This window comes from Scyliorhinus torazame, chromosome 4 (assembly GCF_047496885.1).
Source record: "Scyliorhinus torazame isolate Kashiwa2021f chromosome 4, sScyTor2.1, whole genome shotgun sequence".
Classification (NCBI taxonomy): domain Eukaryota; kingdom Metazoa; phylum Chordata; class Chondrichthyes; order Carcharhiniformes; family Scyliorhinidae; genus Scyliorhinus; species Scyliorhinus torazame.
The window spans coordinates 351,892,406-351,908,097 of record NC_092710.1 but is presented as its reverse complement, the minus strand read 5'-3'; the positions used below and the strand labels follow the sequence as shown (position 1 = coordinate 351,908,097).

The following is a 15,692-nucleotide window of genomic DNA, read 5'->3' as shown; positions in this document are numbered from 1 at the left end:
CCCAGTAACCCCACCCAACACAAGGACAATTTTGGACACTAAGGGCAATTTAACGTGGCCAATCCACCTAACCCGCACATCTTTGGACTGCGGGAGGAAACCGGAGCACCCGGAGGAAACCACGCACACACGGGGAAAACGTGCAGACTCCGCACAGACAGTGACCCAAGCCGGGAATCGAACCTGGGACCCTGGAGCTGTGACGCAATTGTGCTAACCACTATGCTACAGTGCTGCCCGTCAAACCGTCAAAATTCATTATGATCATGGCTGATCATCCAACTCAATAAGCTATTCGCACTTTCCCGTATATTCTTTGATTCCATTCGTCCTAAGTGCCATATCTAACTGCTCCTTGAAACTGTTCAATGTTTTGGCCTCAACTACTTCCTGTGGTAATGAATTTCACAGGCTCACCACTCTCTGGGTGAAGAAATTTCTCTTTATCTCTGTCCTAAATGGTCTACCCTGTACCCTCAGACTGTGACCCCTGGTTCTGGAGACACCCACCATCGGGAACATCCTTCCTGCATCAACAGTGTCCAGTCCTGTTAGGGGCTGCCGCCCCTCCCATTCTTGCCGGCCAGTTACTCCATGGGCCCGGTGGTATCAACATTGAGATTGTGGACCGGTGCCGGCAGCATTTTAAAATGGAAGGCATGTCCTTGTGGGCACCATTCTTCGACAATCGAGGCGAGGGACTATGAGGATGTAGGTGCCTTCATTTCCAGTATTGCCACTCCCAGTGTAGGATAAACTGCTGTCTGAGGAGGAATCGCCATTAGGGGGGTAGAAGACGGGTTCAACCTTGAGGTGGAAGCTGTTCTTCAGCGTCTTCTTTAAGGAATATTGAGGTGGGGGGGTTGGGGGGATTGACGGGGTGTGCAAGGATGTTTTGTTTTGTAGTTGCTGCAGTTGTTTTTTTGTATAGTTTCTTTGTTATGTATATATTTGAAAATGCTTCCAGTAAAATGTTTTTCCAAAAAAAGTAATCTCTGTGATTTCATAGGACTTGTTCCCTTCATTGTTGGAGATAATAGATGTGGCACCATGTGTATGTGGTGAATCTAAGAGTTTTTCTAAGTGTCCTAACGATGGGAGCAGCCCCGGTAAGGGCATATTTATTGCCCATCTCTAGTTGTCCTGAGAAAGCAGTGGTAGCCCGCGTTCTGAAATCGTGTGGGCAGTATGTGCTTGAGGTGACCGTGCAGTAATAATCATGTTATATGGGGAATTTTGTGCAAATTTAAGAAGGCAGCGACATTATTTAAGGCAGTACAGTTTGTGAGGGGGAGGGGCAAGGGTGGGTGAGGACTCTGAAGAGACAATGAAGTAATGATATTCTTGTGATGTTACTGCTCTTGTCCTTCTCCATGTAGAGGCGATGGGTCTGGCTTGTGCTTTCACAGTAAGATTGATAAATATGGCAGTATATGCATTACCAATACCTCATGGAACTCCTGCAGCTTAGTGTCCACAGTATTAATTGTTGACGGGTGTAGACGTTTAAGTGACAGAATCATTTCAGTTCATAAGGTTGTAATTTATCTGCATGTTTCAGAGGAAAACTCTCTCACTGTCTGGTAATTTTCCCAAAGATACTCCTGGAATAGCTTGGTCACTCTGGTTGCTCAAATAGAGGTGTACTTTAGAGGCATCATTGACTGTTGTTTTCAACAGAGCGATACTGCAAGTTATGTTTTAATCAGGAAGGTATGTAAACTAGTTGTTTAATTTTTATTATCCTGTTTACACAACTCACTAATACTTGGGAGATTTTGGGGAAAAAATACAAACCAGCCGAGATTAATTTCTGATACTGTTAAATATCGAATCCCAGGGAAGCTGAAGCGATTTATTCCGGACTTGTTGTCATTCCAACCCCTGTTGCACAATGGATCTTAACAAAGCTATGTGCAGGCAGCTTATTTAGACGACTGGTTCTCGTACATCTTTGTGTCCTGTCCTTATTTCCAGGGTGAGGGTTCAATTCCAGCCCAGACTAACACAATACAAGCTGTAGTTATGCCACATTAAAGAAGATTGGGGCAGCTTCACCCTAATTCCACAGTATAAAACTACCTGCTGTTCTGAATTTAATTGGCAATCTCATTTATGCCATAAGGATGGCTGTGGAAAAAGGAAATAAGACAAGCCCAGGACTACTTCTGTATCTACATAATAGTATATTATACCTGATTTGGTAGTAGTTACTGGTGACAGTGAGCGCCAAAAAATGGAGAGCACTCTATTTCCTGACCCTGATAGGACCTGACTTTGTTTAAAAGAACAATTTAGCAAATATATTTTTATTCAATTAGGGAAAAATGTTCATGGGAGGATAAAACTGGACAACTACCCAACTGGTCAAAAGCTGCTGGGTTACAAAAGCCACATTTTTATGGTGAATTATGTTGGGTTAGTCCTGTGGTCAATCACCCGTTCAGGAAAGTTAGCTATTTTGGATACAGCCTCATTATGGCTGCACGTCCATTTTCTAAATGCTGTTTATGAAAATATTACTTCTCCCTTTTATTTGCTGCAATTTCAGTGATAGTCCTTGATGAACCAATTGATTTCTGTAACAATTACTTCTGTTACACACAGATTGTTGATGGAGTACCGCTAGCAAATGGAAAGAAGCTTCAATACAGGATCAATGGTATGTACTTAACAGGATTCACAAAATATTAATAGAGAATGACCATTCAGTGCAACAGTCTATCCCATTTCTGTGCATCAAACCCACTTAGTTTGCTGGATTCCTCTGATTCTCAATCCTCTTGATTCAAAGATATACTATTTCGCAAGTTTTTATTTCCCATCCTTGATTTTAAAAAATGAATGTTCAGTGAAACCCTTAATTCAAAATGTAATTGATTCGGTCAGTGGTCAGGGACAACAGGGTGTGACTGCAAGTGAGGCAGGTAGAGGGATCCTGAATTCAGAAATGGAGGAGCCTCCGCTCTTGACCTTGTCCAACAGGTATGAGGTACTTGCTCCCTGTGTGGATGAGGAAAAGGACTAGGGAGGATGAGCTAGTTGACCACTGCATCGTGGTACAGGAGGCCATTCAAGGGGGGAGCAAAAAAACAAGTGGTAGTGTAGGGGATTCTATAATTAGGGGAACTGATTGCATCCTTTGTATGCAGGAACGAGAGTCCCGCATGGTAACTAGAAGCAGAGGACACAATCTCAGACTAAAGGGATGATCCTTTAAAACAGGGATGAGGAGGAATTTCTTCAGACAGAGGGTGATGAATCTGTGGAACTCTTTGCCGCAGAAGGCTGTGGAGGCCAAATCACTGAGTGTCTTTAAGACCGAGATAGATAGGTTCATGATTAATAAGGGGATCAGGGGTTATGGGGATAATGGGGATGAGAAACATAGCCATGATTGAATGGCGCAGCAGACTCAATGGGCCGAATGTCCTAATTCTGCTCCTATGTCTTATGGCCTTTTGGACACTTGCATGGGACAAATGTTACTTGCTGTTTATCAGGCCATACCCGAATGCTGTCCAGGTCATTATAAAGTTGTTGTGGTCATGTTGGGACAAACAACATAGGCAAATCTAGGAAAGAGGACCTGTTTGGGAAATATCACTGTTTGTCGATGTACCATTTATCAATGTACTCTGTTAATTTTACTTCTTTGTCTACTGTGTACGTTCCCTCGGCCACAGAAAAATATTTTTCACTGTACTTCGGTACGTGTGACAATAAATCAATCAAATCAAACCAGGAGCAAAATTAAATCTCTGGATTATCACCCGAGCCACGTGCAAATTGGCATGGGGATGAGAAAAGTAGGGAAGTAAACACGTGGCTAAAGGAGTGGTGTGGGAAAAAGGATGTATATGCGAAGCTGAGTAAAAGGAAGGAAGCCTCAGTTAAGGAAGTTCGGCGAAGTGGGAAGAGGAGCTGGGAGGGATGATGCAGGATGGGATTTGGAGTGAGGCTCAGCGCAGAATCAATGCGTCCTCTTCGTGTGGAAGATTAAGCCTGATACAGTTTCAGGCAGTACACAGGGCATATCTGACGAAGTCCAGGATGCGTTGGTTTTTCCCAACGGTGGAGGGGTGAACTGACCCACATGTTTTGGGCGTGTCCAAGTTTGGAGAGGTTCTGGAATGGGGTTGCGGAAATACCGTCAAAGATTCTAGGAGTGTGGTAGCACTGAGCCCGTGGGTCACCCATGACCTTGCTTTCCATTGTCAATTCTCCGCACTCACTTTCTATAGTACAAGCGCTCATTTTGTTAACTCGTTTCTTTTTTTTTAATAAACATTTTATTGAGGTATTTTTTGGTATTATAACAACAACACAATAAACAATGTACATGAAACTATAAACATAGTGCAAAAGCCGTCTCCCTCCCTTACAAGGTCCCACCTTTATTAACCCCCTACTCTAAGCTAGACTAACCCTCCCCCCGCCTTCTGCTGATGACTAATTTTCCACGAAGAAGTCGACGAACGGTTGCCACCTCCGGGTGAACCCTAACATTGACCCTCTCAAGGCGAACTTGATTTACTCCAAACAGAAAAGGCTAGCCATGTCCGATAGCCATGTGTCCAACTTCGGGGTCTTTGAGTCCCTCCAAGCTAATTGTATCCGTCTCCGGGCTACCAGGGAAGCAAGGCCAGAACGTCTGCCTCTTTCTCCTCCTGGATTCCCGGGTCTTCCGACACCCCGAAAATCCTCTGGACTCAGCGCCACCCTTGTTTTTAACACCGTGGACATGACCTCTGCAAACCCCTGCCAAAATCCTCTAAGCTTCGGACATGCCCAGAACATGTGGACATGGTTCGCTGGTCCTCCCGCACATTTTGCACACCTGTCTTCCACCCCAAAGAATCTGCTCATCCGGGCCACTGTCATGTGAGCCCGGTGAATGACCTTAAATTGTATCAGGCTGAGCCTGGCACATGTTGCGGACGCGTTGACTCTACTCAACGCGTCCACCCGTAGACCATCCTCGATCTCTCCTCCTCCCACTTGCGCTTCAGCTCCTCCGTCTGCGTCTCCTCTGACCCCATACTTTCCTTGTAAATGTCCGAGACGCTCCCTTCTTCTAACCACCCTGTCCTGAATCCCCCTTAGCGGTGGGAGCGGGAAGGTTGTCACCTGTTTACGTAGGAAGTCCCGCACCTGCAGATTCATGGATTTGTTTCCCCTCGCCAACCCAAACTTCTCCAGCGCCCTCGGAAAGCTCCCCTTTATAAACATATCCCCAATCTTCTCTATGCCTGCTCTCCGCCATATCCGGAACCCCCCCATCCATACTTCCCGGGGCAAACTGGTGATTATTATAGATTGGGGACCAGACCGATGCTCCCTCTGCTCCCACATGTCTCCTCCATTGCCCCAGACTCTCAGGGCCGCCGCCACCACGGGGCTGGTGGAGTACCGTGCCAGCGGGAACGGCAGAGGCGCAGTTACTAACGCCCCCAAACTGGTGCCCTTGCATGAAGCCGCCTCCATACACTCACATGCCGATCCCTCCCCTACCACCCACTTCCTGATCATGGCTATATTCGCCGCCCAGTAATAGTTACTAAAATTTGACAGCGCCAGCCCTCCCCGACTCCGCTCTAGAATTACCTTCCTTACTCGCGGGGTCTTGCCCGCCCAAACAAAGCCAGAGATCACTTTGTTGATCCGTTTAAAAAAGGATCGCGGAATAAAGATGGGGAGACATTGAAACACGAACAGGAATCTCGGGAGGACCGTCATCTTCACCGCCTGCACCCTCCCAACTAATGACAACGGGAGCGCATCTTTGGAAATCATCCTTCATTTGGTCTACTAGCCGGGCCAGATTTAATTTATGCAGCCGGTCCCATTCTCGCCCCACTTGAATGCCTAGGTACCTAAAGCTTCCCCTTGCTATTCTAAACGGCAGCTCCCCCAATCGCCTCTCCTGTCCCCTCGCCTGGACCGCAAACATCTCACGTTTCCCCATATTTAGCTTATAACCCGAAAACTGGCCAAATTCCCCTGGAATCCTCATGATTTCCTCCATCCCCTCTAATGAGTCCGATACAGAAGCAGGTCGCCTGCATAGAGCGCGACTCTGCTCTGCGACCCCCCCCCCCCGACCAGCCCCTTGAGGCTCTCAGAGCAATTGCCAACGGCTCTATAGCTAGCGCGAGCAACAGTGGGAAGAGGGGGCATCCCTGTTGCGTCCCCCGGTGCAGTCTAAAATAGTCCAATGTTGTCCTATTTTTCCATACACTCGCCAGAGGAGCCTGATACAGCAACCTGACCCAGTCAACAAAGTCCCTTCCAAATCCGAACTGTCCCAGTACCTCCCACAGATAATCCCATTCTACCCGATCAAAAGCCTTTTCTGCATCCATTGCGATCACTACCTCCACCTCCCTACCTTCCGGGGGTCACATTTAACAACCTTCTTACATTGGCCACCAACTGCCTACCCTTAACAAACCCCAATAACGTTCGGAACACAATCCTCAATCCTGGAGGACAACATTTTGGCCAGCAGTTTGGCATCCACATTCAACAGGGATATCGGCCTTTAGGACCCACACAACTCCGGGTTCTTGTCCCGCTTCAGAATCAGCGAAATTGTGGCCTGTGACATTGTCGGGGGCAGCACCCCTCTTTCCTTTGCGTCATCGAAAATCCTCATCAACAATATCCCAATATCCCAGAGAACTTTTTATAAAACCTGTTATGGGCGAGGCTTTTCAGAACCCCAAAATGTATCATGGAGTTCAACCAACCTCTCCCTTTAATGGATTTGTTGCTTTTCCGAGCGCACGGCTTTTCCCTAGGTGTGGGATTACAATTATGGACACGTGGGTTCTTAAACACAAAACACTGTTTATTCCATGAACTCAATTTAACATCTTAAATAAACATTGGATCTCTTAACACCCCTTACTTCAAAGATAACTCAGAAAATATTGCAACAGTAAATACTTCCTTAAAATGTTCCTTCAAACTACGAAGATACTTAACATCTTTAAACAGTATCACATCAGGTTAAAGGATATATTTACATTTTGTAGAATGGCAGAGACTGTCGCAAACTGGCTTTCTACTTTTAAACTGCTCTCAGCAAAACTAAACTGCAAAACTTGCAGCTCTCTGGAAACACACACACTGCTTTTAAACTAACTGCAAAACCAAACTGCAAAATGGCTGAACTGAGCTGAGCTCCACCCACTCTATGACATAACTGTTTTTTTAAACGTACATTGCTTAAACATCCAGTTCTTAAAGGCACTCTCGCATGACAAACTCCACTGGGTACCCTTTCAGCCCCGGGCTTTACCCACCTGGCCTTGAGACCCCCACTACCTCTTCCAACCCGATCGGGACCCCCAGCCCTTCTATAGCTCCCCGTCCACGTTTGGGAAATTCAGCCCCCTCCAAGAAGTGCCTCATCCCCTCCAGCCCCGTAGAGGGTTCCGACCTATACAGTCTACTGTAGAAATCCCTAAATGCCTTATTCACCCCTGCTGAATCTCCAACCAGGTTCCCATCTCCGTCATTTACTTCCCTACTCCTGGCTGCCTCCCTCTTTCTAAGCTGCTGTGCAAGCATTCTGCTGGCCTTCTTTCCAATACTCGTATATCGCCCCCCCTTGCCTTTCTCAGCTGCTCCATCGCCCTCCCTGTGGTTAACAAGCCGCACTCCGCCTGTAGCCTCCGCTGTTCCCTTAAAAGCCCTGCCTCTGGGGTCTTCACATACCTCCTATCGATCTGCAGTATCTCCTAAACCAGTTGGTCCGTCTCTCGCCCTGTCCACCTTCTCCCTATGGGCCCGTATCGGGATCAGCTCCCCTCTGACCACCGCCTTCAGTGCGTCCCAGACCATCGCTGCTGGAATTTCCCCCGTGTCGTTGACCTGCAGGTAGTTCTGAATACATTTCCTCAGCTGCTTGCACACCCCTTCGTCAACCAAAAGTCCCACATCTAACCTCCAGTGCGGGCGCTGGTTACTGTCTTTACTAACCTGCAGGTCAACCCAGTGCGGAGCATGGTCTGAGATTGTGATCGCCGAGTACCCCTTGTCCACCACCCCTGCCAGTTAGGCCCTGCTCAAACTGAAGAAATCGATCCGGGAGTACACTTTATGCACGTGTGAGTAGAAGGAGAACTCCTTCACCCTCGGCTGCCCAAATCTCCATGGATCCATCCCCGTCTGCTTCGTTCCTTTGCCATTGCTGGCACCCTGCCCGTTTTTGAGCTTGAGGGCAGCACGGTAGCCTAGTGGATAGCACAATTGCTTCACAGCTCCAGGGTCCCAGGTTCGATTCCGGCTTGGGTCACTGTCTGTGCGGAGTCTGCACATCCTTCCCCGTGTGTGTGTGGGTTTCCTCCGGGTGCTCCGGTTTCCTCCCACAGTCCAAAGATGTGCAGGTTAGGTGGATTGGCCATGATAAATTGCCCTTAGTGTCCAGAAATTGCCCTTAGTGTTGGGTGGGGTTACTGAGTTATGGGGATAGGGTGGCGGTGTTGACCTTGGGTAAGGTGCTCTTTGCAAGAGCCGATGCAGACTCGATGGGCCGAATGGCCTCCTTCTGCACTGTAAATTCTATGAAATTGACCGGTCCAAGCCAGGGTCAATAACTGTGTTGAAGTCCCCTCCCAAGACCAACCTGTGCGGTATCTTCCCCAGCATCCTCTTTATAAACTCCACATCTTCCCAATTTGGCGCATACACATTTACTAATACCACCTGCACCCCCTCCCGTTTCCCACTGACCATAATGTACCGACCTCCCACATCCTAAACTGTTCTACACGCCTCAAACACCACCCGCTTATTGATCAGGATCGCGACCCCTCTAGTCTTTGTATCCAGTCCCGAGTGAAAGACCTGACTGATCCAGCCTTTCCTCAATCTAATCTGGTCAGTTACTCTAAGGTGCGTCTCCTGCAACATTAACACGTCCACCTTCAGTCCCCTAAGATGCGCGAACACACGTGCCCACTTGACCGGCCCATTTGACCCTCGAACATTCCAGGTGATCAGCCTAGTTGGGGGGGGCTCATTGCACCCCCCCCCCCCTCGCCGATCAGCCATCCTCTTTTTTCGGCCCGCCTCCAGCCCATGCTCCACGCCTCCATCGGCCTGCCCCAGGCAGCCTCCGTCCCCAACTTCTTCTCTGTCCCTTGGCCCAAGTCCCTCCCTCGTCAGCAGAATGTTTCCCCCCCCCCCCCAAGTAACGACACTCTGTAACCCAACCCCTTTGATAAACCAAACATATGCATGCCCCCCCCACTGCGCTTCCGTGAGCTCGCCCGCCCAGCTAACTTGGTGGCCCCCATCCCTGGCGCCGGATCGTCTCCCACCTATTGTTCCCTCCCTACGTCTCCTTCTCCCCCCCCCCCCCCCCCCCATACAAACAAACTCCAACATCAAACAATCTCCACACAATTGCCCGACAGAAAAACACCAAAATCTACACAAGCACACCTCCATCCCCCAACAGTGCAAATTTACATAGAATTTACAGTGCAGAAGGAGGCCATTCGGCCCCATCGAGTCTGCACCGGCTCTTGGAAAGAGCACCCTACCGAGGCCCACACCACCCAATCCCCATAACCCAGTAACCCCATTCAACCAACCCTAAGGCCAATTTTGGACACTAAGGGTAATTTAACATGGCCAATCTACCTAACCTGCACATCTTTGGACTGTGGGAGGAAACCGGAGCACCCGGAGGAAACCCACGCACACATGGGGAGAACGTGCAGACTCCGCACAGACAGTGACCCAAGCCGGGAATCGAATCTGGGACCCTGGAGCTGTGAAGCAATTATGCTAACCACTATGCTACCGTGCTGCCCTGAAAACCTTAACTGACTCAACTCTGCCACTGGGCCCAAATCAATACAGAAGGCATTACAACAGCTTCCACAAAACCAAAAACGAGAAACATTTTGAAAAAAAAGAACAGAGGGGGGAAAAAACCCGATCTTGGGCGTCCAATCTAAGCTCCAGCTGCTCAATCGACTCTTTTATCGGGTTAACTCGTTTCTTGTTAGAAACTCTTACTGCCTGTTTTTATATTTCCAGCTAACTTTCACTTTAATTTTTCCCTCCTTATTAATCTTTTCATCCTTTGCTGTTCTTTATATTCTGTCTAAACCTTTGACCTTCCGCCTGTCTTTGCATAATTTCATCCTTTTTCGTTTGATCTTTAATATTTTAAAAATAATTTAAAGTAACCAATTTATTTTTTCCAATTAAGGGACAATTAGAGTCACCGAGGTTTCAGCATGAAAACCGGCCCTTCGGCCCAACTTGTCCATGCCACCAAGTTTCTACCACTAAGCTAGTCCCAATTGCCTGCATTTGGCACATATCCCCTCTCTACCCCAGCTTTCCCATATAATTCTCTGAATGCCTTTTAAAAGACAAAATTGAACCTGCTCTACGCTTGTACCTCTGGCAGCTCATTCCAGACACTCATGACCCTCTGTGTGGGGAAAAAAACTGCCCTCTGGACCATTTTGTATCTCTCCCCTCAAACCTATGACCTCTCGTTTTGGACTCCCCAACCTTTGGGAAAAGATGTTGACTATACATTATCTATGCCCCTCATTATTTTATAGACCTCTATTAGATCACCCCTAAGCCTCCTACCCTTCAGGGAAAAAAGCCCCAGTCTATCCAGCCTCTCCTTTTCACTCAAACCATCAAGTCCCGGTAGCATCCTAGTAAATCTTTTCTGCACTTTCTAGTTAATAATATCCTTTCTAGAATATGGTGACCATAAACTATACTGTATTCCAAGTGTGGCCTTATTAATACCTTGTACAACTTCAGTAAGACATCTCAACTCCTGTATTCAGTGCTCTGACCAATAAAACCAAGCATGCCGAATGCCTTCTTCACCACCCTGTCCACCTGTGACTCCACTTTCAAGGAGCTTTGAACCTGTACCCCCAGATCTCTTTGTTCTATAACCTCTCCCCCAACTCCCTACCATTAACTGAGCAGGTCCTGCCCCGATTCAATCTATCAAAATGCAACACCTCACATTTATCTAAATTAAACTCCAGCTGCCATGCATCAGCCCACTGGCCCAATTGATCAAGATCCCGTTGCTATCCTAGATTGTTTTGGTAAAATATTTTTATTCTCCATTTTCACATTTTCTTCCAAACTTACACCCCACCAACAAGCAGTAAACGGTAATAAATACAAAGTCAATCCCCTTATCAACAACAACGATCCCATCCTCCCACCACCCCAAACAACGCCCCACCTGACAATATAAGCATCAAATAAAACAAACCCTCCACGATGGGAAAAACAAAGGGGAAAAAAAAGGAATCAGGAATCGCCTATGGCAGTGTTCTTCAAACTTTTTTTCCGGGGACCCATTTTTACCAACCGGTCAACCTTCGGGATCCAACCCGGCCGACCTTCGCGACCCACGCTGGCCGACCTTCGCGACCCACGCTGGCCGACCTTCGCGACCCACGCTGGCCGACCTTCGCGACCCGCGCCGGCCGACCTTCGCGACCCGCGCCGGCCGACCTTCGCGACCCGCGCCGGCCGACCTTCGCGACCCCGCGCCGGCCGACCTTCGCGACCCGCGCCGGCCGACCTTCGCGACCCGCGCCGGCCGACCTTCGCGACCCGCCGCGCCGGCCGACCTTCGCGACCCGCGCCGGCCGACCTTCGCGACCCGCGCCGGCCGACCTTCGCGACCCGCGCCGGCCGACCTTCGCGACCCGCGCCGGCCGACCTTCGCGACCCGCGCCGGCCGACCTTCGCGACCCGCGCCGGCCGACCTTCGCGACCCGCGCCGGCCGACCTTCGCGACCCGCGCCGGCCGACCTTCGCGACCCGCGCCGGCCGACCTTCGCGACCCGCGCCGGCCGACCTTCGCGACCCGCGCCGGCCGACCTTCGCGACCCGCGCCGGCCGACCTTCGCGACCCGCGCCGGCCGACCTTCGCGACCCGCGCCGGCCGACCTTCGCGACCCGCGCCGGCCGACCTTCCGCGACCCGCGCCGGCCGACCTCCGCGACCCGCGCCGGCCGACCTCCGCGACCCGCGCCGGCCGACCTTCGCGACCCGCGCCGGCCGACCTTCGCGACCCGCGCCGGCCGACCTTCGCGACCCGCGCCGGCCGACCTTCGCGACCCACGCCGGCCGACCTTCGCGACCCACGCCGGCCGACCTTCGCGACCCACGCCGGCCGACCTTCGCGACCCACGCCGGCCGACCTTCGCGACCCACGCCGGCCGACCTTCGCGACCCACGCCGGCCGACCTTCGCGACCCACGCCGGCCGACCTTCGCGACCCACGCCGGCCGACCTTCGCGACCCCACGCCGGCCGACCTTCGCGACCCACGCCGGCCGACCTTCGCGACCCACGCCGGCCGACCTTCGCGACCCACGCCGGCCGACCTTCGCGACCCACGCCGGCCGACCTTCGCGACCCACGCCGGCCGACCTTCGCGACCCACGCCGGCCGACCTTCGCGACCCACGCCGGCCGACCTTCGCGACCCACGCCGGCCGACCTTCGCGACCCACGCCGGCCGACCTTCGCGACCCACGCCGGCCGACCTTCGCGACCCACGCCGGCCGACCTTCGCGACCCACGCCGGCCGACCTTCGCGACCCACGCCGGCCGACCTTCGCGACCCACGCCGGCCGGCCGACCTTCGCGACCCACCATTTTCTCTTACCTTGTTTGCTGCTGACAAAAATGGAGGAAATGGTTTTGGTCCCTTTGGCCCTCGTACATGCTCCTCCAATGGAACCTGTTGGATGAAGGTGAAGCCTCCCGGTGTCAGAAAGTAAGAGTCTCCATCTGTCCAAAGTTCGGAATTTTTTTTCCTGTAAAATTATCAAATAAACCCACCCCCCGAACTTGTAAAAAAAAAATGAGTAAAATAAATGAAAAAAATGAATAAAACCCCCCCGAACTTGTAAAAAAATAAAATGAATAAAATAAATGAAAAAACTAAAGTTTAAATGAATAAAATAAATGAATAAAATCCACTTTAAAAAGCTGCAACCGTTTAAAAAAAAAAAAAAATAGCAGCTGAACTGCGCATGCGTGCCCGATTATCGGCGCACCTACGCAATGCGGCCAAATTTTTTTTTTTTAACATGTTCACGCCCGCTTGGAGTCGGCATTATGAAAAGCCGGCTGCTGCGCGGGGATTTGCGCGTCGGTAGCGCCGTGGACAATGGCTCCGCGACCCACCCGACACCCGCCTGCGACCCACCCGCGGACCGCGCCCCCGACTTTGAAGAACACTGGCCTATGGTCACCATTGACCTGTAGAGTCCACCCCCCCCCCCACAACATTCAATGCCATCCAATCCCCGAAAGAGTACCGGAAATGACACCCATGAATTGTATTTTTTTTAAAAACCTCCCCGACTCCTCCCCTCCACTTCCTCTTATAAAACTCCTCCCCCTAACCCCTGTTCCTTTCCCCCCCCCCCCCCCCCCCCCAAACTTTCCACCCCGGCTAGACTCATCGGAACCTACTCTGCCAGGCTCCGATGGCTGCAGCCCCTCCCACCTCACTCCCACCCACTGGCCGGCTTAAACCAGCCAGCTTGGAGGCCCCCGCCCGGGTCTCTTTCCCCCTTGCCCGGTCCCAGGAAAACCAAGAAATCCCCTTTAGCACACACACTCCGCATACACACTCCAAAGAATCATCATTGCAAGTGAAAGTCCCATCTCTCCCCTTGTCCAAATATATACAACGTTGGCTCATTTAGCACATACACCAGCACGCAGTGAAAAAATACAGTTACATGAGGCTACATCTGTACATGACCATTTCTCAATTCAGCCACAGTCCTTCTGCCTTCGCAAACTCCTCCGCTGCTTCCAAAACAAAAGTCCTTGGATTTGTAGGTCACCCTCAACTTAGCTGGGTATGCTGTGCCGCACTGCACCTTACTGATGTACAGTGCCTTCTTCACCCGGCTTTGCCGAGCATAGGACCTTTTCCTTCACACAGTACCTACGAAAACAGAGTCACTGCTCTTGGCAGCTCACTCTCCTTTGGTACAGGCCTCCACGGCCGATGAGCCCGATCCAGTTCATATCGGGAGGGATCAACCCCTCCCCCAATAGCTTTGCCAACATCGTGGCAAAATACTCAGTCGGCCTTGGGCCTTCCACTCCTTCGGGCAGACCCACAATCCTCAGATTCTATCGCCTGGTTCTGTTTTCCAAGTCGTCCATTTTGGCTCGCAGACCCTTGTTGATCTCTATCGCCTTCCGCATCTTCTTCCCCATCGAGGTAAGTTGATCACTGTGCTGCAATAATGTCTCTTCCACTTCCTTCAGCGCCTCACCTTGCTCCCGCACCTCCGGCACTGCGCTCAATATCACCGCCCTCACCGGGGCAATCGCCTCCACCACCAGCACTTTCAATACCGCCCCCATCTCCTTCCTCATCGCCCCCATGTCTTTTGTGAACTGCCTTTTGAGTTCCACGGCCATTACCTTAGTCATTCCTTCAGCCGTGGGCAATGCGGCCTCCCCTGGTGCCCCAGCCTCCACTTTTCTTGCCGTCCCCACGGTGACCTTTCCACTCCCCGACGGACTTTCAGCCCCTTTTTTCACGGCCGTTTTTTAACTTATTTTCAACATTTCCCTTCACTATGCCCTCTCCCTGCTTTTGCCGTCTCCATTGCCCCTGGGACCGGGCATTAAACCCCGAAAATGCCATTCCCGAACGGAAGCCCTCCAATGTGCGGCTGCCTCCCGCCCGTCGTCACCGGAAATCCCGTTGCAATCCTAGATAACCTTCTTCATTATCCACTATGCCACCAATCTTGGTGTTACGTGCAAACTTACTAACTATACCTCCTAAATTCTCATCCAAATCATTAATATAAATAACAAATAACACTGGACCCAGCACTGATCCCTGAGGCACACCGCTGGTCACAGGCCTCCAGTTTGACCCTCTACAACCACCCTTTGTCTTCTCTAGTCAAGCCAATTTTGGATCCTGTGAGATTTAACCTTATGCAATAACCTACCATGCGGTACCTTGTCAAAAGCCTTGCTAAAGTCCATATAGACTGCACTGCCCTCATCTACCTTCTTGGTTAACCCTTCAAAAAACTCAATCAAATTTGTGGGACATGATTTTTCCACTCACAAAGCCATGCTGACTGTCCTTAATCTGTCCTTGCCTCTCTAAATGCCTGTAGATCCTGTCTCTCAGAATACCTTCGAACAACCACCACAGACGTTGGGCTCACCGGTCTGTAGTTCCCAGGCTTTTCCCTGCGCACCTTCTTGAACAAAGGCTTGGCCAATCCACCTACCCTGCATGTCATTGGGTTGTGGAGGTAAGACACACACACACACACCGAGAGAATGTGCAAACTCCACGTGTACAGTGACCCGGGGACTGGATCGAACCCAGGTCCTTGGCACCATGATGCAGCTGTGCTAACCACTGCACCACCTTACCGCCCATTTTTAATCTTTCTAGTTAACCACGGATAGTGTGTCAATCCTTTGGACTTTTGCTCGCTTGTTGGAATGTATTTATTCTGTGTATTCTCAAATATCCCCTTAAATGTTTGGCACCTAATCTCTATTAACCTATTCCTTAACCTAATTTGCCAATTCAGTTTAGCCAGCTCTGCCTTTGTGCCCTCATAAACAGTTTAAACGTAGTCTTGGGCTCACTCCTCTATCC

General features: G+C 50.5%; 1 protein-coding gene across 3 annotated transcripts in view; it reads left to right on the top strand.

Moving 5' to 3' along the window:
• Nucleotides 1-15,692, top strand: part of lbr (lamin B receptor) — a 147,833-nt gene that overhangs the window by 113,589 nt on the left and 18,552 nt on the right. For all 3 annotated transcript variants that reach the window (XM_072500296.1, XM_072500294.1, XM_072500295.1), the window contains one exon: nt 2,608-2,662. In XM_072500296.1, coding sequence (XP_072356397.1) covers nt 2,608-2,662 — 55 coding nt within the window. The remainder of the gene's footprint in view (nt 1-2,607; nt 2,663-15,692) is intronic.